Source organism: Microtus pennsylvanicus, chromosome 9 (assembly GCF_037038515.1).
Source record: "Microtus pennsylvanicus isolate mMicPen1 chromosome 9, mMicPen1.hap1, whole genome shotgun sequence".
In the NCBI taxonomy this organism is placed as follows: domain Eukaryota; kingdom Metazoa; phylum Chordata; class Mammalia; order Rodentia; family Cricetidae; genus Microtus; species Microtus pennsylvanicus.
Window position 1 is genome coordinate 32,919,712 of NC_134587.1, and position 22,737 is coordinate 32,942,448.

The 22,737-nt window shown below is 40.3% G+C and overlaps 2 protein-coding genes across 5 annotated transcripts in view; one reads left to right on the forward strand and one right to left on the reverse strand.

Moving 5' to 3' along the window:
- Nucleotides 1-5,845: 5,845 nt before the first annotated feature.
- LOC142856963 (uncharacterized) lies at nucleotides 5,846-11,838 on the reverse strand. Its single transcript, XM_075984592.1, has 4 exons — nucleotides 11,772-11,838; nucleotides 9,705-11,017; nucleotides 9,148-9,165; nucleotides 5,846-6,791 (listed from the first exon to the last, which is right to left on the reverse strand). The coding sequence occupies exons 1-2, from the start codon at nucleotides 11,836-11,838 to the stop codon at nucleotides 9,969-9,971; spliced, it is 1,116 nt and encodes a 371-aa protein (XP_075840707.1). The 3' UTR covers nucleotides 5,846-6,791; nucleotides 9,148-9,165; nucleotides 9,705-9,968.
- Nucleotides 9,913-22,737, forward strand: part of Qtman (queuosine-tRNA mannosyltransferase) — a 339,919-nt gene continuing 327,094 nt past the window's right edge. Inside the window, exon 1 of one of the 4 annotated variants that reach the window (XM_075985299.1) lies at nucleotides 9,913-10,100. The gene's annotated coding sequence lies outside the window, so the exon portion shown is untranslated. Of the gene's footprint in view, nucleotides 10,197-10,427; nucleotides 10,581-22,737 lie in introns of those variants that run through there. The other 3 variants (XM_075985298.1, XM_075985302.1, XM_075985297.1) reach the window with 3 other exon arrangements.

Sequence of the window (22,737 nt, forward strand, 5' to 3'; positions counted from 1 at the left end):
AAGAGGAGGCATCGAATTCTCTGGAAATGGAGCTATGGATGGCAAGCTGCTATGCAGGTGCTGGAAACTGAACCCAGCTCCTGAAACTGAACAGTAAGTGCTAGTAACTGCTTAGTTATCTCTCCAGTCCCCTATGTAACTTGGTTTTTGTGCTTAATCTTTGTAATTGCTAAAATGATATGTTCTCAAATATGTCCTACTAAGTACCCTTGGAAAAGCAGCATTCTTTTCAAATATTCAAACCTAAAGGTGTAAAAGTACTTGATTACATGTCATTAATAGTTTTGCCTTTTACCTTTGATATTAGAATATTTTTAAAACCAAAGTTACCTTGGTAAAATTCCATCTTATTTTTATTTTTTCTACTTTCTAATAGTAGCCAATCCTGAAAAACAAAATGAGTTACCATCCAGACTATTAGAATATTTCTGTGAACAATTGTACATGAGTTAGACTTTGATATCTTAGTCTCTTGCTTGGGTATGGCTAATATTGTCTATGATACAGTCCATACTTTTGATTTCTGTTTTGCTGGTGTTTGCTATGATAATGAACAATTTGGTCAATCTTCCTGTAAAAGCTGATTTTGTTTGTCTTCCAATATTTTGGACTAACAAGAATTTCCCTTTTAAGCATAGCTGGTTCTGCCTCATCAACCACAGACTTTCATTTTAGAGTGATTCTTCAAATTACAAAATCATCTAGTGGCAGTCTGGACAAAAATGTTCTGGCTGACACCGCCCAAGAATACCAAGACTTGAGTTTATACCAACGCCCTTTATAACATAATGTTACTTATGGGGTCATTTGATTCAACTATTTGACATGGTCTTACTATTTCAATATGCAGAGACAAATGCAGGTACTAACTATTCAGAAGGGAATGCAACTTGGTTGGTTAAGGCTGCTAAATAGTTTCAAGAAGTTAACTTCAAAAGCAATAGGATCTCAAACAGTTCTGATGACAGGTGACACAGATCAACCTTTCTAGAACATTCTGCTAACAGAACAGAGGCAACACTGATAGCATCCAGATCAGCTTTACTTCTGTAATGTTTTCTTACATTGTAACTTCTTTCTATAGGAACCAAAGCAACAGGCCCCAACTTCAAAACGGGGCAAATTATACTGAGCAGAAATAAAAAGGTATTTCAATGTGTCCCTTTCATGTGGCCCTTCCATTTAATCCCAGAAGTATTTGTGGATTTTTATTTTCAGTGATTGTTTGAAAAAAAAAGGAACAGAATAAAGAAAACATTACACAATTTTGTTTCCTTTTTAGTCTGTGAATTCAGGGAAAAGTAATGGGTTAAAATAAGAAACGTTATTAACTACTCTACTTATGAGAAAAGCAAACTGGAAAAGCTAGCTCATGTTTTATTTCCTCCCATTTCAAAAGAAATTGGAATCAGCTACAAAACTGGTTATTAAAGGCATAGTTAGTGGTAAAGGAGTCTACAGTGCTTGGGAACCCATGATAGGGACATTTTTCCCTGCCCTTGCCTTATGTACATATGTAACTTTCAAACTGCTTCAATAGGAAAAGCTGGCCTCTGGCTATCGAGAGAATACTTCAGGATAGAGCAGCAAATCTCTAATAATATGCATCAGAGGCTTCTGCCAAGTGTGCAGCCTCTGTGAGCCTTTGCAGCTCATCACTCATTTCTTCCACCAAAGCTGCTGTGTGATTCATCCTTCCCATCTAGGTAGCAGGCCCAGGTGTGTGGGGGCTAAGCTTTAAACACACACTGTGGGGAACCCCTTGCCTTTAGCCCTGCACTAGGCAGGAAGAGAAGTGGGGAATACCATAGAAGCTGGTTTACCTAAGCACCTAAGGCGTGCAGCCAAAGCAAATCAGATGTCATACTGCTTCTGACTGGCACTTGATTTGGGGACCGTGGCCATCTGAGAAAACGGAAGGTTGTTTGTTAATGATTCATGGTGGAATAAAAAAGATCCCGGCACAGCTGACTCCAGTAGGGCAGACTTTAGATTTTACTAATTCTTTTTGTTTCGTTTTTGCTGTTGTTTCACTTGTTTATTTGTTTTCTAGACAGAATCTCACTGTGTAGCTCAGGCTGTCCTGGAACTCTGTATGGACGTAGACCAGGTTGGCTTCGAATTCAGAGATCTGCCTGTCTCTGCCTCTCAAACGCTGTCATTAAAGGCATGTTCCACCATGCCCAGAAAATCTCACTAATTCTTTAAGTGGGGAAGGTAGGGTGGTGGAATGTATACTATATCCTACACCAAAAGATACAATCAAAAGGCAAGTTTTCTAGCATACAATATATGATGCAATTTTTAAAATCTATTCGTACCTAATAAAGGGCGTATTGCTTATTCCATTATCACTTTGCCTGCTGCTTGAACTTCAGTACTGCACACTGTTTTTATTGGTGTGTTTCACCAAGCATGAGAGTACACCCTTTTAATCCCAATACTCACCTCCTAAGGATTTGCTAGTGGATGTCTCTGAACTGGAGGCCAGCCTGGTCTACATAGCCAGTTCCAGGCCAGCTGAGCCTACACAGTGAGACCCGGTCTGAAAGCAGAAAGAAGATGTTACAAAGTGTTTCCATTGTGAGAGAGGATAGATCTAAGTTGCTGATGTTTTTTTTTTTTTTTTTTTTTTTTTTTTTTTTGAGTATACGCCACTGTGTAGCTAATGCTGCCAAACTGCTCAGGTCTAAAATCTTACTCCTAAGAAGTCTCTTGTGGATCTAATTGTTCTCTGGGAAACCTCCTAGAGATCTAGAGTTCCTTTCTTGGATAATTGGGCTTCTGGAGCTAGAAAGGCATGGTTAAAAAGTGCTCTTACCCACCTAGGACCTTACAAACCTAGTAGTTCAATTCTCTCGACGTCCCTTTCTAAGTATGTTTGATGGACACTACCTTCCCTGCCACATCTGCTTGCTACCAGTAAGATTTGTGCTAAGAATGAGAGGAAAGAGGAAAATTGTGAAAGACAGAGGTTGAGGAGGACTGAAGCTCAGCGTCTTTTGGCCGTGACAGGATCATTGAGGTTATGAACTCACAGTGGCTGTGTGCTGTCGGCGTAAGATCGGCACAGGTTAAGACAGTGAACATTCAGCACAAATGGGGAAGAGGCACCTGAGCCCCGCCCCTCGTTGAGGTTCTCTTGACAGTTAATGGCTGTCAGGGGAGGGAGAGCCAGTTCTCTTTAGTGGTGTAATCCCTGTTAAGTGGGCCAAGTTCTAGTGGATGTTTCTGCACAATCTTTATACAGGTAGCACTAATTGGATCCAGTAGGTTATATAAAACAATGAAATGATGTTCAAAGAGACATGAGAGGATCCAGGAGGATGTAGAGGGAGGGAGGGAGTGAAGATGAACATAGTTGAATTCACTGTATACATGTATGAAATTCTCCAAGATTAAATTTAAGATATTGAGTAAACAAAATCAGTTTTGTAGGAATGGGTGCTTTCTTCAGAATATTCATGTTGTATCATACACGTAGAAGAAACTTCTACATTGATGTGCAAGCAAAAGTTATGTTTAGGCGAGTGGAAAATAAATGAGAAGAAGGTAAAATTCAAAAACAAGTCAGGGGTTTTGGAGGCTATACCTCACTGAGGGTCCCAAAGGAAAGTCAGCTATTTTTAAGGCACCTTTTATTCATTCTTTGTCAATTTGAGACATATGTACAGTATATCTCGATCACACCCACCCCTGCCCTCCTTCCCCCTTCCAGTCCCCCTAAATACTCCTAACAAGGCACCCTTATACCTTAGCGTCTTCTCCTTTCTATGTGTGTGTAATCAATGAAGACTGGTTAGCACTGCCTGGTGGGCCAGCTAGATGGTGTCCAGGCCTTGTGCAGGTGACACTTGTAAGTTCATAAGCACAGCATCCACGTCGTATTCAGAAAGATCCTACAGCAGGCACTCTTCCCCATCCACCAGCTTTTCCACTCTTCCCACCTCCTCTCTGCAGTGATCCCTAAGCCTCAGGCAGGTTGATAAAGATGTTCTCTTTAATACTGAACACTCGATAGTCACTTATTTTTAGCCCTTTGACCAGTTACAAGTCTCAGTATTTAACTGTGACTACTAAAGAAAGAAGCTCCTGTGGTCAGGATTGAGAACAATATTCACTTATGTGTCCAAACATAAATATTTATAAGGGAATTTGACAACATATCTATGTGGCAAAACAACAGGAGTTATGAGCAACAGAGCTCATGAGCAGGTTTATATTATCAGGTATGAATTCCTTCTTGTAGAGCAGGCCTCAAGTCCAAACAGAAAGCAATTCATTGCAACCATTACCCTCGGCAGGGTGGCGTTGTAGCACTCAGTTAGTTGGTGGGTTACCTTTCTCCTCTAGCAGCCTGCAAAGGCTCTTCTAGCACCATAAAAGCCAGCCAGAAGAGAGGAACTGCTCAGGTCATTTGCAGCTTGACTCCTCTATGCCCTGTCACCAAAATGTGCTGTCTCTTCAGCCATAGGGTCTTGGCAACTAGTTGCGGTGGGTAATCAAGCAAGAGTAATAGCCGATGGTGTTTGGGGGCCTCTGGTGTCTCCCAGAACAATAACTCACAGTAATCTATTCATCGCCTAGCTCTGAGATTTTCTTTTACTAACTCATGTCTTCTGTGGGAAGTACACTATGTACCCATATGGGGCACCTGTGTTTAAATTCTGTATTTTAAATTATCTCGCAAAGTAGTGGGTTTCTATACATCCTTAATTTTTGTAAAGGTCTGTATCTTTTTTTAGTCTCCCTTTCTAATCTATAGGCAAGTACATTCTGTCCCATGGTACTGGAAAGTTGAACAAATATCCTGCCATTCCTTTGCAGGCACTCATAAAACACTGCTAGAACTGCTTATGTGTCAGACAAAGTTCTTCTTCCAAATGATTTCTCTCTCAGCTCAAAATTTCTTCATCTTTTGCCAGTGGTTCTTATACTTGACTTGAAGAAAAAGTAATAACAGAAGAGGTCATGTTTAGGTGTCAAAGCTTTAAAAGAAAGCCCCCACTGTTTCCTTCTTTTTAGATTATTACCAAGGTATCAAGCTCATCAGTAGTTACTTTCTTAGAGAGAAAAAAGTTAGAAGGGGGAAAAACCTAGATGATAATATGGATAATTTTAGGTTATATGTAGGCACAAAAACTTGAAAATCAGGTTGTGGTGTGTGTTCTTATTTTAAGCTTGCCCTTGTTAGCATCCTCTGAATAAACAGTTGTGTATACTTCACCAAGCTGTCACCGTTGCTGATTTAGCATAATCACTTCAGAATCTACTGATACCCAACCAGCTTGAAGCTTGACTCTCAGAGACTAATGTCTTGTAGCTTTAATGAGAGTTTCCTAAAACATGGTCCAAAGAGTTTATTAAAATAGAACCTGTCTCTTAAAGATACCATAGGAGTATCACATTGGTACGTTAATTCTAGGAAAAATGATTATGTGTAATAGCTCTCAGCTTTCAGATAGTGCTTTTCATGTTCAAAGTGCTTGAGAAACATTAATTAAATCACTGGCAGTCAAATGAGATCAGTATGTTCTCTGTATGTGCATAGCCATACCTTCTACGTACACAGTCTTCCAAATCACACCACTGCAGATCAAACATTTACCCCCCATCTGAACTTAGTTGGCTGATTCTGATTCCAAGCAGCAGATAATTGCTAGAAAGGCTAGGCATGAGGTGGGACTATGTAAGCCTTCTTTGTTTTTTTCAGGAAAAACATGATATTTATTCTTGGTAAAAGGTACATGAATCACAGAATGAAATACTTCTAACTCTAGGCCAGAAGATAACAGTGATAAGCCCTTTCCTGTGTACCACAGTGTGGAACAGCTAAATCCCGACTAAAGATATTTCATCAATGAAGAATATATTTCATGCTTTTTACCCTACTGTATTTTTAGCCTTTCTATGGCTAAATATGGTGTCAATTTCAGCAATATGGTAATTGTTCATTAATGCTAGGAATCTGTGGTCACTACTGACTTGAAGAGCTTTTAGGCCAGCAAATTAAACATAGTAAATTTCATGGTTATTTTTAGAATAATTTTCACATATTTTTCCTTCAATGAATTTAATGCAGCTTTCCAAATCACCACAAGAGATTAGGTGCTCCCAGCAGACCCCCACGTGAAGTATATTCCAACTAAGATAGAGTGATAATAGCATTCCATCTTTCAATAACACCTAACAAATTAACATACCCTACTCACCAACATAATACAATCAGGAGAAGGCATGCACATACATGCATGGACACAAATTTGGCCAAAGTCTGGTTTGCTTCTCCTTGGAAGCTCAAGGCTACATCACTTCAAATGGATGGCTTCAGGTTTCGCCCTCTACTTTGTCTGCCAGATTTTCTAATCTATTTCCAGGGAAGAAGAACTACTCCTTAATTGTCTTGCAGTGTGATAAAAAAAAAAGAGCATCTGGTTCGACTGAGCTGTCTTCTTCCAGATGGCAAAAGTACCACTCGAGGTCATGGTAGCAGTTCCTGTACACTCCACAGGACGCCTTTGTTTCTCCTTTGTAGAAATGCTTGCTTTCCTCCTCTTCACCTCTGATTTGAGATTTCTCTTGTCCCCTAGTGAAAACCTGGGGTTCAGTGACAGTGTGTGTGTGTTCAAGGCATCATACTTACTGGCTGCCTGGCTGAGGCATAACAGGTAACGAAGCTGTTAGGTTATTGCTGTATTGCAAGGGGAGAGTGAACCTTCTGTGTATCATTCATGTGACTGAGTTTTGGTCCATAAAAGTAAATCAGATGCATTTTGAAGATATTCATTTTCCTTTAACGTGGAGATAAAAATTAGACACAGGAAGGAAAACGTATTAAGGAAAATTTAACATGGAAGTAAAAATTTAATAGTGTCGGGCCAGGCGGTGGTGGCGCACGCCTTTAATCCCAGCACTTGGGAGGCAGGCGCAGGTGGATCTCTGTGAGTTGGAGGCCAGCCTGGTCTACAAGAGCTAGTTCCAGGACAGGCTCCAAAAGCTACAGAGAAACCCTGTCTCTAAGAAAACAAAAACAAAAAAAATTAATAGTGTCTATGAATACAATAGCTTTAAAGGTAAATAAAATACAGGCATGTTTTGCACATAGTTATTTCAGTCAGCATTCATTGCCTCCATTTCACTTCTGACTCTTCAGAGACAGTTCCTTTTGACGTCACACATGACATCTTTGTTGCTAACCAGACTGGCCTTTTCGTAATGCTTATCTCTTCGACCTTTCTGCTGCGTGTGATGCTATAGATTTGCTACGACTAACACCACCTACCCACTATTTAGTCTTGGCATTTCCATCTTCTTTGCTAACCTTGCCAGCAACCTTGTCTACTTATCTCCTGCCTGTATTATCATGCAGGCTTGCATCTGTTTCTCCAGGTTCCCATCTCTCCTTCCAATTCAGAATGCCAGAGGGACTAATCTCCCAATGTCCTTACTTTCACTTGACCTCAAAATCCCGCCTATTCACAAGGCTTTCTTATCTCCCTTGCTTCATTCCTTCACTCTTTCCCCAGTTTCTTACATTCTACATGTCCTTGGCTTTTCATATAGTTTTCAACACATGAAACATGACTCCTTTGGGTCTCCGTGAGAACAGGAACTGTTTGTTTTATTGCTTTGTCTTTAGTATCTAAAACACTGTGCAAAGTTCACTAAAATTTGTTGAACGATGACTAATGACCATATCATTTCCAGGCTATTCAGCTATATCCCTAACCATTTATACATTACTTCATTTTGCTGTGTGCAATGTTGCTCTCCCTGTCCACGGATTATATCCCACACTAGGTGTATTGACCTCTTTCTCTCCAAGTAGATTATAAGCTACTGAAAGATAGAGGCGTTTCTATATTCTTCTCGTCTAGTAATATTTTCTGTATATTTAATAACCACTTATTATTTATTTATTCCATACTGTAACATATACTTAACCATAAAGAACATTTACATCAATATGGCTTAAATAGAAATAAAAATAAGCTGAGCATAAAAGTATCAGACTAGTGTCCATGGTTGGGGCCTGGGTTAAGGGCTCTTTATCATCTAATTCTATTTGAGTATCAAACTACAGTTTTGTGGAATGAGAATATGATGTGGCGGCTCTCCCTTGGCAATATATTTTGCTTCCTTATCCAGCAGTTTGCAGGCTGCTCCTGTGAGCATTAAGAACCTGGGGCAAATGTGGCACTAACTGACCCTTGCCCCAATTATAAAATCACCTTGGACTTCTTGCTTTTCATTGTTTCCTATATATACTCACTAAAACCAAGACTTTCTAAGTTACATTGGTGTCCAATATACCTAACAAAGCTATGGCTTTTGATTTTTGCCACCTCTTTTCCCATTTTCCTTTTCTTCTGCCCAGTCAGTCCATCTTCAATGATTTCCTACTCGACTCTGTCTCAGGTTGAAATCTAGGTCCTCTACCAATGGGTCTATCCTGCATTTGGACCTAGCTTGTTCTTGTTTCTCAGATTTCCTGTTTTACTTCCCTGATCTCACTTTCCCTTATTCTTGGCATATCTGTTTTCTTCTTAGAGCTTTTGTCCAAGCATTTTGCTTTACTTCTTTTCTATAGACAGTGCTCTAAGTGATGCATCTCCTCTTTGTTGTTGTGGCCTTTAAGAAGTCTTTTCTTAATTTATGTGCACCATTTTCCCACTTAACATTTGGAAATTACTGTTGAGAACTTGATTATTAGTGTTGAATTATCATTTCATGCCTCATATTTTACCTCACCAATAATGTAATTTTCTTGACAACAGAGATTTCATAACTCTTTTAACCAGGCACAGCCTTTGGCACCTCTGAGGATGAATGTATTTGGTTGGATCAGAGTTCCAGAGCCAGGGCCAGAAGTGACTGAGATCATGCAGATGATTCCCGACTGAGAGATGCAGGTTACACAAGAGAAATCCTTGAACATATTGGGGTGAAATGACTTCTGACATCAACAGCTAAGCTCAAATACACAGATCATATATATTGAGGCAGAGCTGGGGTGTCAGAGAATTCTGACGTTGAACAGCTTTGGAGTTGCAATTCTAAATCCTGTGCTGGCAAGTGTGAGACAGGTCCTAGTAGGAATCCGGACTTTGTTCCAATCAAGCTGGGTGTATTGGTTTGGCAACTTACCTTCTCCGGACTTCAGATCTAAATAAGATAAATGAAAAATATTAGACTCCAGGTGATCTTAAGGACTAGATGATTCATTTATAAAATTAGAGGACTCATCTTTCAGATTGATGAACTGGTAGCCCCTAGGCTTTGTTTTTTTCCCCCTCAATATTTTATTTTGTGGAATAGGATTTACAAGATTCATTTGCAGTTTGGAATTCTCATTTTCAGCTTTCTGCATTCAGTTTTCTGTTTCTCAATTTGTGTAAAAGTGGATGGACAGATGGTTTATTAGGCTTTTTAAATGCCTGTGATACTGGTGTTCAAGTCAACAATGGTTTTAAGCTTGGGAGGTCCACATAGAGTGTGGGCTTTGTTTAGAACAGGAGATAGTTTTCACTGTTCAATTTAAGGATAGTAATGTTTACTCACATAACTTAAAGCACTTGTGGATGCATCTCCAAAGGCCTAATCGGTTTCTGTTATTTTGGTATGCTTCAATGCATTTCTGCATTACAGTCTAGGCCAAGTTGTAGTTTTAAAAATGATATTACCAGATAAAAGCATATACCTACCATTGCATGTTTGGCCTTTGCCTGAGTCATTGCAGCCACAGCGTGATCCCAAATACGAAATTGTTAACCCAGATTAGTAGAAACGTAAAGGAGACAAATTCCTCATTTTATAGAGGCCCTTAAGAGTTTCTTCTGCTCATTCTGACTTTTAGTAGGACCGCGAATATGTCATTATCAATAGCCAAGCCCCATCTGAGGTAGGAGGTGTAGTATCGACAACCGAAGGGCTGCATACACCTTAAGTATAGGAAAAGCCAGCATTGGCTAGCAGAGATCTTCCAGGATTCCCGAGGGAGGGAAAAGCGGGCCGCGCTGACCAATGCAAGCAGGAGGGTGTGCACTGGACATACCGGCTCCCCCGAGCCTCCGGCCCACCCGGAAGTACAGGGACTCCAGGTAAGGGCTCGACACCTGCCTGAGAACGCGGCCGGGGGAGCCCGCGCCCTCAGTTGGAAAAGAAGGCCACAGCGCGAGCGGAGGCGGCGCCGAGAGGTGTGAGAGAGTATGGAAAAGCCGAAGGGGCGGCGGGGGCGCTGGCGTGACTGGAAAGCGTGCGAGGGGCCGGCGGGCGGGCGGAGAGCAGGTGTGAGGAGGCGCGGGGCAGCGGCGGCGACTTTGCTCGCTCGCCCCGCGCGGCCTCTGACTCAGGGACTCCGCGTGGAGCTGGCAACCCGGGGGGCGGAGCCTAGGGCCTGTGGGCGGGGCGAGGGCGGGGCCGCCGCCTGCTGCGCCCCAAGGCCGCTGCGGCTGCGGCGGGGAGGGGCGGGCGGCCTCGGTGGCGGCCGCGGGGGAGGGGCTCGGCGTCAGCGCGTCGCCAGCTGGGCTGCCGGTGGCCTGGAGGGAGCCGAGGAGGAGGAGGAGGAGGAGGAGGAGGAGGTGAGTCGCCTTGGCTGGGAGCAGCGCTGGCCGCGGGAGGCGGGGAGCGCGGCCCCTCCCTCCCGGCGCCCGCCTCGCGGGGCCGCGCGGCTCCGAGTTCCCAGTGGGGCGGCGGCCGCGAGAAGGGCGGGGGGGTGAGGAGGGCGGAGCCGGGGCCGCGCTTCCCGGGCGCACGCGCGCCGTCCTGCGTCTGCGGGGCCGCGGTGTGGCCCCGAGCGACTCTTCCCGGAGTGCGGAGGCTGGGATCGGCACAGGCCCTGCCGACCCCAGGCCGCCCCGTCCCGGCTCTCGTGCGGCTCGGTCCCGGTCTGCGCTCTCCTGATCGGGATCCGCGTTCCCACCCCGGGCCGCGGAGACCCCACACCTCGCTGTTTCCCCCCACTCGGGGATTCGGCACGGGCTTGACGTTCCCGTCGCGTCCCGCCAGTCCCCGCGTCCTCGAGCGAGACAGCGTTCCCAGAGTGAATTCAGTCTTTACAACTAACTGAACACCAGCAAAGTTGCAATAATGCATTAGTTTAACCCTTGGTCTCTCGGTAGGCAGCACCCGCACCCCCACTCCCACTCCGCAGGGCAAGTGCAACTTTTAGTCTTCTCAGAACTATGCAGTATTAGATGAGCCTTGAGAGAAGCATTCTTAAGTTCGTCCTTTGAGGCCCTGTGATGGGAAGTTCAAAGAGAAGGGTTTACGTGTTTTTTTTTTTAAAAAAAACCTTCTTCCACGTGTATCACAATTTGAAAATGGAAAACGTGAGTTGAAGGTGCTCTTCCCACACGCGGTGGATTGCTATCCTCAGCCTTCCTGTGCCCCAGCTTGCCTGACATAGTTGCTATTACCCCTTAAATAGATTTTAAAGGTTACTGTGTAGTGGTCAGATAAAGGAGCTGCTGGGGGGGGGGGGGGAAGAGCAGTATAATTTACTAGAGCTATTTTATTGGGTTCTATTAACCTGTTTAACCATGACAGGAATTTCATGGTGGAACCCACATGCCCAAGTGCGATATTGAATTTTAATTAGTGCATCCCAGGTCTGGATGTGGAATATCCACAGCTGAAGCTGAGGAGAATTAGACACTGTTGTCCTTAGGGCCTTGTTCTATCTTTAATGAAACAGTTTAATATTAGGGTTGGAGGAACACATTTTGAATCAGGATACCTCGACAAACTTGAAAACCATTAGTAGGTAATACCTGAGCTCATGCTACACTTTCTAGCATCCATGCCTTCTAAACTCTTGTTCTCCAGCCGTGGCGACATGTTTACCTTAGAAATACAGAATAACAGGCTTTTCAGTTTGTGATGGACCTTAGCAGTGTAATCCAGCTTCACTATTTTACGTTTTGTTTTCATGAAGTTTAGAAGGAACTGAATAGAGCTGTTGCCTTTGTTAAGCGTTTACCTAGATGAAACTTAACTGATGGGCCATGTTGTCCCAAACTTGGTCTTGTTTTGGCCTGTTACCCACTCCGCCCCAGCCTGTTAAGCAAAGAAAAGTGAGCTTCTGAGCTCTGGTCCCTTTCTTCTTCATTATGTTGTCTTAAGGCCAAGCTTTGTGGGAGCCTAGGCAGTTTGGATGCTCACCTTACTAAACATGGATGGAGGTGGGCGGTCCTTGGACTTCCCACAGGTCAGGGAACCCTGATTGCTCTTAGAGCTGATGAGGGAGAGGGACTTGATGGGGGAGGGGGAGGGAAATGGGAGGCGGTGGCAGGGAGAAGGCAGAAATCCTTAATAAATAAATAAATTAAAAAAAAAAAGAATTGCCAAGTAAGCCTGGCAGTGGTGGCTCATGCCTTTAATCTCACGGTGGAGATCTGTTAGTTCAAGGCCAGCCTGGTCTACAGAGCTAGTGCCAGGACAGGCTCCAAAGATACCTAGAGAAACCCTCTCTCAAAAAACCAAAAAAAAAGGAAAAAAAAAAGGAATATAAAATTACTTGTTGAAAACATTTCTACTTTAGTTTAAAAATTTGAATTTAATAATTTTGTTTTAATTTTATTTTGTTGTTTGTTTTGTTCTTTTTCAAGACTGGGTTTCTCAGTAGCTTTGGAGCCTGTCCTGGAACTAGCGCTTACAGCTCAGGCTGGCCTTGAACCTACAGAGATCCACCTGCCTCTGCCTCTGCCTCTGAAGTGCTGGGATTAAAGGCGTGCACCACCACTGCCCAGCTAGTACTTATCTTTCAGTTTAAGGTTACTCAGATTCATCTTTTCCCTTGAGAAAGGATCTCACCTAGGCTGTGGTCTGGAATTTACTGTGTAGCTGAGGCTGGCCTTGAACTCCTTTTCCTCAGGTAGGATTCTGTTAGTCATATTGTTCATAAAAGCATTTTATTTTAATTTTTTTTTAAAAAAAATATGTGTGTTTGTCTGTGTATCTGTAGAAGCCAGAGGTGTCAGATCCCCTGGAGCTGGAGTTGTGTGGATGTTGGGAACTGAAGTTGCGTCCTCTGTAAGATCAATATATGTTCTTAACCCATGAGCCAGCTCACCTTTCATTCATAGTCTTGGATCAGGTAGTCTGTGGCTCCCAGAGGATTAGTTTAGCAAGAGGTTTGGGGTTAAGGTCTGTATGACTTTGATATTCGGCAGAAAGAGAGATCCAGTGCATAAATAGTAATCTACATTATCTTCACTATTACATTAAAAAAACGTGAGCTTAAATTGGGATGGGGTAGGATTTTTACATCTTGGACAGCACGGTGTTTGGTGTACTAAGTACTTGTTGCTTCTGTGTCTTGTCTTGGTAGGTGCTTTTTGGAAGATGGCCACATGTTTTTAATCTGTATGACTAGTGTCAAGTACAGTGGATACTCTGTAAAGGCTTTGTCTTGATAGATGAGTGCCTGGAAGTCCCAAATTATGATTTTAGTAAACTTGAAATTACTAGTTTTCTTCTTTGTGTTGAGCGAGTACTGAAAGAGAATATAAAGGTATTAGAAAATATTAGAAAAATTGGGGGAAGTATCATATTGTTCTTTAATGCTGTCTCTGAAAAACTTCAGAGTACAGTTATATAAATGTGCTAGAATATACTTCTATTGCACAAGAGTAATGTGAAATTTCTACTGGAGCGAAGTTTGATAACCGTGAATTCAGCAACCTCTTAATTGTTACCATAGGGCATCTTTTAAAGTGTTGGTTTCACTTTATAAGGATGTATTCTTCAGCCCGTAGATTGCATAAATAACATGATTTGGGAGTGTGGACTACTTTGTCAGGCTGTCCTGGAGTGATATTTTAAATGATCCAATGTTCTTTATGTTGGTGGTAATTAGTAAAACACAATGGATTGTCCCTTTTTATGTTTATTCTTTGCCTTTTCTTTAGTAGATCACACTAGTGTTTGTGCATGAAAGCAAAACAAAATAGGAAATATTTCAAGATTTCTTTTGCAAAGTACAGTCACTTTTTCCATTGAAAAACTAATAGATTTTGGGCCAACAAATACATAGCCAGTTCAGTTCCATAGAGTGATTACTGTTTGAACATGTGAAGTTCTGTATGATAACCTGTACAGAGACCCTATTTTTGAACTTCATTCATTTCCCCTCCCCACTGATAGTGTTATCAAAAGCAAATTTATAGTAGAGTAGGGTGGTACTTAATCATATGAAACAGTCATCTTGCATCCATCTATACTGGTTCTTAAGTCAGCCGCAGTCAGGGGCTACCCACTTTCAAAGGTTAGTCCTTTTTATACTGATGAATAGGTAAATATACTCCCCATCCCATTGTCCTGAAAAATCTCTTTGGGTAGGATCCAGAGTCTTATGCTGACCATCCATTCTTCCCAGAAGTGGGTACTATGCTATACATACCCTTGGCATGTGCTCTCTATGCCTGGGAGTTTAATTTTAAACACAGTGCTTATTATGAGCTTTGCAAACATAAGACATAAACATCACAAAGTATGTAAGAAATGTGCAGAGGATTTCAGTATAGCTTAGAGGAACTTAGAATATAAAATGAGATAAGAATTAGTAAGAATATATAGGTTTCTCCTTGTGCCATTATATTTAAGCTTTTGAATAAATGATAAGTTTTTGAGTATTTGTCAAAAAAGTAATCAGGACTTCTTCCCTTCCTCCTCCCTCTCTTTCTCCTCCCTCACTTCCTCCCTCTGTTCTTCCTTCTAGATCTCCTGAGGAACTAGAACATTCTCTTTGCTTGGGCACCAGGAGCAGGTTGACCAGCTTCCTTCCTTCTTTATGTCCTCTTCTACATAGGAAACTGAGGCCTGTTTTCATCTGTAGACAGTAAAGATCTTGAAGAGCCAGGATACCGTGTGTGATACCATCTTCTTGATTCATACTGTGCTGCCCATTAACACTGAAATGTGGATTCTTTCACTGTCACTATTCCTAACACTTTTCAGATTTTTTTTATATGCATCAGAAACTCAAGGACATTAAGGATCTTTCCAGTCATGACTTAGAACCCACTCCTGGCTAGCCTTTAGTCAGGTTCTCTACTGTGTTAGTGGAGTAATGGATTATTTTCATCCATTTTGAATGGTGGCTATTTTCAAGTGTCTGCCTTTCTGACTTTCTGCTCTCTCCATTCTGAGCTTTCTTTTGATAAGGTGTTCACTATACATTTCTGTAGTGTAGTTCTTCCCTGCCTTATGGACTGTGTATACCTCAAGACGGAGACTGAATTTCTCATAGCAAGTTATTAACATTGGTTAAATACGCAGCCATTCTAATAGTAAGTTCTGTATTAGTGTGGGGAGGGACAATGTCCATAGAAAATTCAGAATTCATTTAAGAAGTTTAGACATTTTATTGCCCACATTAGTACTTGTGAAGTTTTATATTTTAAATTATAAATATCCATATGAAAAATGACTTCAGTCATCTTATAGACTTATTTACTTAAGGAACAAAAATTTCACTCTGTTGAATTGTAAGGCATTGTACATTTCAGTGTGTTTTGAGTTTGATGAATATTATATATGATTTTATATTTCTTACACATAGAAATTTTATGGCACTATAAAGAAGTGAGTTTAATGACCCCACTTTTGTTCATTAGTAATTATATACTAAAGAGTAAATTCTCATTACAAGGCCCTGAAATTACTGCCTATAAAAAGAGGGACCTCTTTGATTTTGTTCTCCATACAATTGTAGCTATTGTATTGAGGGAAGTCATCAAACTCTTTAGTAGTGTAAACCTTTAATTTGGTTTTAGAACAGCAGTCATATATTGAACTCCCAAATTACCATGCCTTTAACAAGCAGTGCACACACTCTGTATTAAAAAGGTAATGACCATAACTTTTCTTGGAGGGTTTCTTGTACTAATTTTTTAAAGAGGACATTTGAACTAAATTTCCCACAAAAGCCCAAATCTCATACATTTAATGATAGTGGAGTACATGTGTATGTGTAGAAGGGAAAGATGGTAATTTTTCTAGTGGTATCTTTAAGTGGACAATTTACTGATTATGTTGAGGTAAACATTTTACAACTCTAAAGGAAAACTTCAATTATCTGAATGAAATGAAGTATGTAAAATTAATTCAGATAAATGGGAGAACTCTTACTGTAAATGATGCATGTTAAGAGATATGACCTCAGTCTTCACCGCCCCCTCCTTTATGTTTGTCATTTGCTTTGACATTACAGAATTGTGATTCTTCTTGGTCACACTAGGAGTCATTGATGGGAAGAAGTAATGTTGATCTATAGATTTTAATCCTCTCGTTCCCAAGCTTTGGAATGGTGTTCTGTGTCATGAGGAATTACTCATCTCTGTTCTCTACTGCCTTCTGTTAGTGGTATTCAGGGACTTTCATTTGGTCAGCTTCCTCACCAACGTGTGTGGACTCTGAGAATATGATGCTTATACTTCTTAAAAGTTGGATTTCAACAAGTGTATTGAACTGGATAACTCTTTAATTCTTTCCCTCTCTGTTTCTTTAACAACTGCTTTGTAGTATAGATCCTAAAAATAGAAACAGACCTCAGGGCAGGACTCCTGACCTTTGTAGGTTCTAACTTGAAATGGAAATTTTACTGATTGATTGGGGTTTAGAAAACTGATTTCTTTGCAATTGACTGAGGTTTGTAGTACTGTTGGTTTTGAAAGCTATTGTGTAATTTCTAGATGGCCCCTGTAGCTGTGATGACATCACCTTCTAAGCTTTTGTTTTTAAAAAACATAAACTCACATAAATGAGTGCTGACATTGTATAAGCCAATTTATTTTATTCTTTAATATTACCTATAGATCCTTTATTTGAAGTACCTGAGAACATACTTTCAGTATGTATTTTTTTATTTGTTGCATTATGAGATGCAAGATGAGTCATATCTTGATTGATTTGGGTAGAGTGTGGTATTAGCAAGAGCTGTATCAACTTTGTGAGTAACTGGTGAGTCACTGAGACTTTTTCATTTATTTAGTTATTTATTTTATTATTATTATTATTTTGTTTTTTGAAACGGGTTCTTTATGTAGCCTTGGCTGTCCTGGAACTCACTCCTATACCAGGCTGGCTTTGAACTTGGAGATCCACCTGCCTCTGCCTCTCAAGGGCTGGGATTAAAGGTGTGCATCACCACCACTGGCTGAAACTTTCCTTAATAGGTCTGGATGTATGACTAAAGATTTTGGACTCAAGAGTCAATTGAGACTGGTTTTGATTTTGTACAGTATAAGCAGTATAATTCTTCCTTGGGAGGAAGATAGATATTTAACATGTTTAAATTTCAGTTTTCTCATGTTTGAAAATAATAATCATGTGGTAGTTAAAAAATAATAATAATATTTGATGCATTAACTCATGATCATATTTTAGCAATGTGAATTAATACACTATCTAGTTTAAACACTAAGGGGAAATTGTTTCCCATTTGATGATAGAGGTAAACGGGTAACTCAAAACCTTTCCAAATAGAGATCTTGTTCAGATGACTTTAAAGTTACAAAAGGTTTGCTTGTTTAAGGTAGGAGAAATGGCTAAGTCATTAGTGGCTAGGCTTATAACCCAAAATATAAAATTATAAAAGACGTAATTATCACTCTATTTATATACACATAATGTACTGATATGTGGTGTAACGAGGAAGAATATACTGTTTTTATGGTTTAGATGCCCTGCAAAGGGCTTGCTTTCTAAAGTGGTGCTATTAGCAGGGGATTGTGGACCTTTAAGAGGTAGGGCCTAATATTACAAGGTGTTAAAGGTTACTGGAATCATGAGATCCTGGTCTTGCAATCTCTGTTTCAGGGCTTGAGATGTATTACCTCCAGTTTGCTCTTTAGATCTGATTTGCTTCCCTAGCCAGAAGCTTTCATCTGTTGTAAAGATAAGTTATCAAGACTTAATATTAGATATGCATAGTACTTGTTTTTTGTCTGAATCTCAGGTATACCAGCAGCTGTTATTGTGACCTTGAAAAAACTTTCTCTGCCTCTAATCTAAATTTCTTCATCTATGGTCTAACAGCTAATGAATAGAGAGAGATATAAGAGGATTAAATGAGGTAATGTTTGCATATGCAGACTTAATGCTGCTTGCTGTTATTTGTATTACAATTAAGTTTCAAAATAAATGAGAGCTGAAGAAGGAGCATTTTGAGTTAAAATCAAAATGTCAGTGCAGACACTTGGTACATTAATTGTATAGGGACATTTACTATGGATTTTAGGATGTTACCTTCTCATTTATACCTTTCTGTTTTTGTCTAAGGTAGTAGTTCTCAAGCTGGTCAGTGGTGGTGTTTGCCTTTGAGCCCAGTACTGAGGCAGAGGAAGTGGATCTCTGAATCAAGGCCAGTCTGGTCTATGGAGTGAGTTGCAGAACAGCCAAAACTACACAGGGAAAACCTGTCTTGGAAAACAAACAAACAAGATAGTAGTTCTTGGAATGTGATGTATCTATTTGTCAGCAGGTGTCTTTGCAGATGGGGGGGGCACAAAATTATTACTATTATTATAGTAATGAAACTTTTTGACTTTTTTTTCTGTCTTAGGTCTTGTGGTTTAAAAACAGGAATGAATAAATTTTGAACATCTTAATAGAAACTAAATGTCAATGATACCAGACTGTACTAGTAATTGTATATGCCTCATGTGACATATGCAAATGACCTGTCCTCATAAGTCATATTCCTTTTTGCTTGGTGACTCCTTCTGGATATTTATTTTTTCCTCTTTATTGCATCCAAATGTCCAGGGTCTCTTGACTTTTTGGTGATGTGTATTTTCCTGTAAAGACAAGAACAGAACCATGCCCCATTTTTAGGCACACAGTGGGTCTATGTTGCCATTGTGCAAGTTGTAGCACTCTGCTTACAGACCACATTTAAATGCTCTGTAGTGGATATCCCAAAAAAGTTAGAGCCATTTGTGCTGGTGAACCAGGAAGTTCTGCAGGACACAGAAGTGACTGCCAATATAGGTGGAACTGTCTTTCAAATTTCCTGCTTCATGGAAAAGTCTGCTGGATACTATGGGCCTGTAGGCTGAAGATGGATGCTCCAGTGATACAGACAGCAAGATGTCTCTGTCAATTCTAGAGTTTTGGAAGTTGCTTGCAATGCACTTTCTGTTTGCTTAGGTAGTATTGTGTCTTTCTGGAATCTTTGATGGAGTTGAAGAATAGATGGTTATAATTAGAGTTTTCCTTAGTTATGATAAAAGGTAAAGTAGATAATATTTTAACTGTAATTCTTGCTTGATACCTGTTTTGTTATATATAATCTTACTATGTTAAAGTTAAAGCCTTTCTTTTTATTTAAACAGAAAAGGGGAAATGGTGTGGGAAGTACTTCTGTCTATGTGTTGCTTTTATTGGTTAATAAGTAAAGAAACTGCTTTGGCCTGTGATAGGGCAGAATAGAGCTAAGTGGGGGTTGGGGGTGGGAGGATTAAACTGAATGCTGGGAGGAAGAAGTCAAGAGACAGCATGTAACCACCAGAGGGGAAAGATGCAAGCTGCTAGCTGGAACCTTGCTGGTAGGCCACAAACCTCATGGTAAAGTATAAAATAATGGAAATGTGTTAATTCTAAATGTAAGAGCTAGCTAGCAATATGCTTAAGTGATTGGACAATCAGTGATTTAATTAATATAGTTTCTGTGTGGTTATTTTGAGTCTGGGCAGCCGGGAATGAACAAGTGGCCTCAGACAACAGATTTTGATTTTGTTATATTCTTATATTTGGAGTTTATATAAACTTAGCTGTAGTAACAGGAGGAGCAGGCCATTTGTGAAGGTTGAACTTCTAGGCCAAAAGTTTGAAGATTCAAAGAAAAATAATTTAGAAGATGTGATGTTGATGCTAGGAGAGGTTGAACTATTCAGGTTGTAAAGTGTCCAAAGAAACATACATGCCAGAGTGGGTGTTAGAGCATGACCAAGAAGTGACCATCAGCATGCACACTAATGTCATACATGTTCACCTCTGGAAAATTTAGAGACCTCCATTATAGTTGGTTCAGAGTGGAAATGCAATACCGACAGAGCTCGGGACATGGAAGAAGCCAGCATTGGAGACTTAAAGTTGAGCTCTTCATTCCCGTCCACGGTCATTGTTAAGTCTTTCATTGATGCAAAGCTGAGCCAAGGAGAAGAGCAAAGGAAGTGAACTGTCTACATTGTAGGGAAATACTTGTTAATTGAGTGGCTGGGAAATAAGAAGGAAATAGTTGGTTTATTATTGTCATTCATCCGAGGTTCTGAAAACAACACACCGATGATATCATAATGCCAACACCACAAACTTCTCTAGACTAAGAGTTGGTAGACTCTTCTCTTTAAAGGACCCAGATAATAAATATTTTGGGCTCCTGTAGCAATCATTCTTGCTCATACTCCAGTGTGCTGCTTCTGTGAAAGCATTTGTAGAGAAGTAGTGAAGGAACATGGCTGTCTTTTAGTAAGCATTATTTGTGGAGACTGAAATCTGATTCCAATTGTTTTTACATGTCCAGAATATGAGTTAACCTTTTCCTAATTATTTAAAATAGAAAACCCACTTTTAGGTTATACCTGTATAAGAACTAGCAGCAGTGTGTATTTTACTTGTGTTCTAGTTTGCTGACCTCTGTTTTAGGAAAGCAGTGTCTTATCAGCTATGACGGAGAGAGCATGGCAGTACCGAAATAGATGTTCTCTAGGACAGTGCTGTTAGTGATACTGTCTTCGGTGACACTGATGATAAAAATCCACTTAAGTATTTAGATGTGGCATCTGCAGCAGGTTCTAATCATTCAGTTATGAGACAGACTGGAAACTTGACAAGGATTGTCACCTACTGTGCAGAGAGAGCCAGAATCCATTACAGAAATTGTCTGGGTGAGCTGCCTGCTGGGGCCAGTGATGCACTGTTAGACAAAGATGGTGAAAGATACCAGTTTGCCATATCCTTGGGATGACTGAGTGTGGCGTAAGTATGGCATTAAGCCATATGATTCCAAAAACTTTATGACTACATAAAAATAAAAATGAAAAAAAGGGTAGTGGTGGTTAGTGTAGTTGAAGTAAATTTGATCTTTATTTGCGGAATGTGTACTGCATTACCATTCTATAATGATATGTAGTAATTGCCTTGGTAATCTAACTTTAAAGATCCTGTTTTTATTCATGAAACTTACATAGTTATTACCTTTTAGGGTTGAAATCTAAAGGGAAATGCAACAAAGACTGACAGCTGTTTACTAGGCTAGGTTAGTTTAAGCACTATAATGGTTTTCTTCATTTTTATACATTTTAAATCAAAATATAATTATACCACTTCTCCCTTCCCTGTTCTCTTTCTAGACCCTCCTATGTCTCTTCCCACCAACCTCTCCTATCCTTTCCTCACTCTCAAATTGGTAGCTTCTTTTTCTTTGATTATTATATTGTGTTCTCTCTCTCTCTCTCTCTCTCTCTCTCTCTCTCTCTCCCCCCCCCCCCGTGTGTATGCATGCACAAATATACAAATAAAACCTGCTGAATTTGTTTTGTTGTGTATATGGTTTCGGGGTGACCACTTTGTATTGGCTGCCCAGTTAGACTCATTGCTGGGAGAGGCTAATTCACCCTCTTTCAGCAGCCATTGTTTCCTGTAGTTCTTTGTCTGGGGTAGGTTCAGTCCTTTGAAAATTTCCCTCTTCCATGTTAGCATGTTTATTGGTATTGTCATTGTTAGGTTTTATTTGTGCAGCCACTTCTAGGAGAGACTGGTTCACAGCTGTCTTTCTAGTAGGGTTCTGGATCTTACAATCTTCCTGACCCTCCTTTACAGGAGTTGTGATGTCTGGGCTCCCTGTGCACCATCTGTGCTGTGTCCAATGTGAGTTTCCATTTCCTTTAAAGAGGCTTCTTTGATGAGGGGTGTAGTTACACCTGTCTGTGGTATAGGGATGAAATTTAGAATGTAGTAAGGAGTTATGCCAGTCAAGTAAAGCGGTGGCAGTGGTTGTCAGATCCTGTGGTATATGCCAAAGAGAGGTATAGCTGGGTCATATGGTAGTTTTACTGTCAATGTATTTTTTAATGAAATCAGTGTTCAGCTGAGTCCCTGCATTTGGTGTACATCATTGTTTGAAACTAGTACTGGGAAACAGAATGAGTGTATTCTTTAAAAGTTAAATTCACTTTTCTCCATAATGAATCATTTTTTCCCTTTAGCATTCAACTAAAACTGATAATTTCATTTATAAAATACGTGTTCTCTAACATGTCTTCCGACCCTCAAAAAAAAAAACATTTTGCTTACAACTGATGTTGAAATATATATTCAGAATGTATACTATTTAGTTGTCAGTGTGCCACTGCCATGGTCAGAGTGAGGTCAAATTAAAATGTCCATCCCTCTAAGGAAAAGATTTGGATAGGTTATACATACATATAATTTACAAATTTAATTAGAAATCACAATCCTGTGATAGCTTTATGTGTAATTGACTTGATTGATTTCATAGATTTTTCTTTTATTGAAGCAGTGCCTGTAGCTGGAAGCCAGGTGTGTCGTATCATTTGAATACTTTAAACTCCTTTGGGTCTGGAAGGAGGATGTTTTTAGAGGTGTTTTAATCCTGCAACTCAGGGGTTTTGAGTCCAAATGCTTTGCTGTTTATATATTGCACATAATTGAACTGACTGGATTGAATTTGGTTTGTTGTGATTAGTACTTTGAAAACTTTGCCAGTTTTAA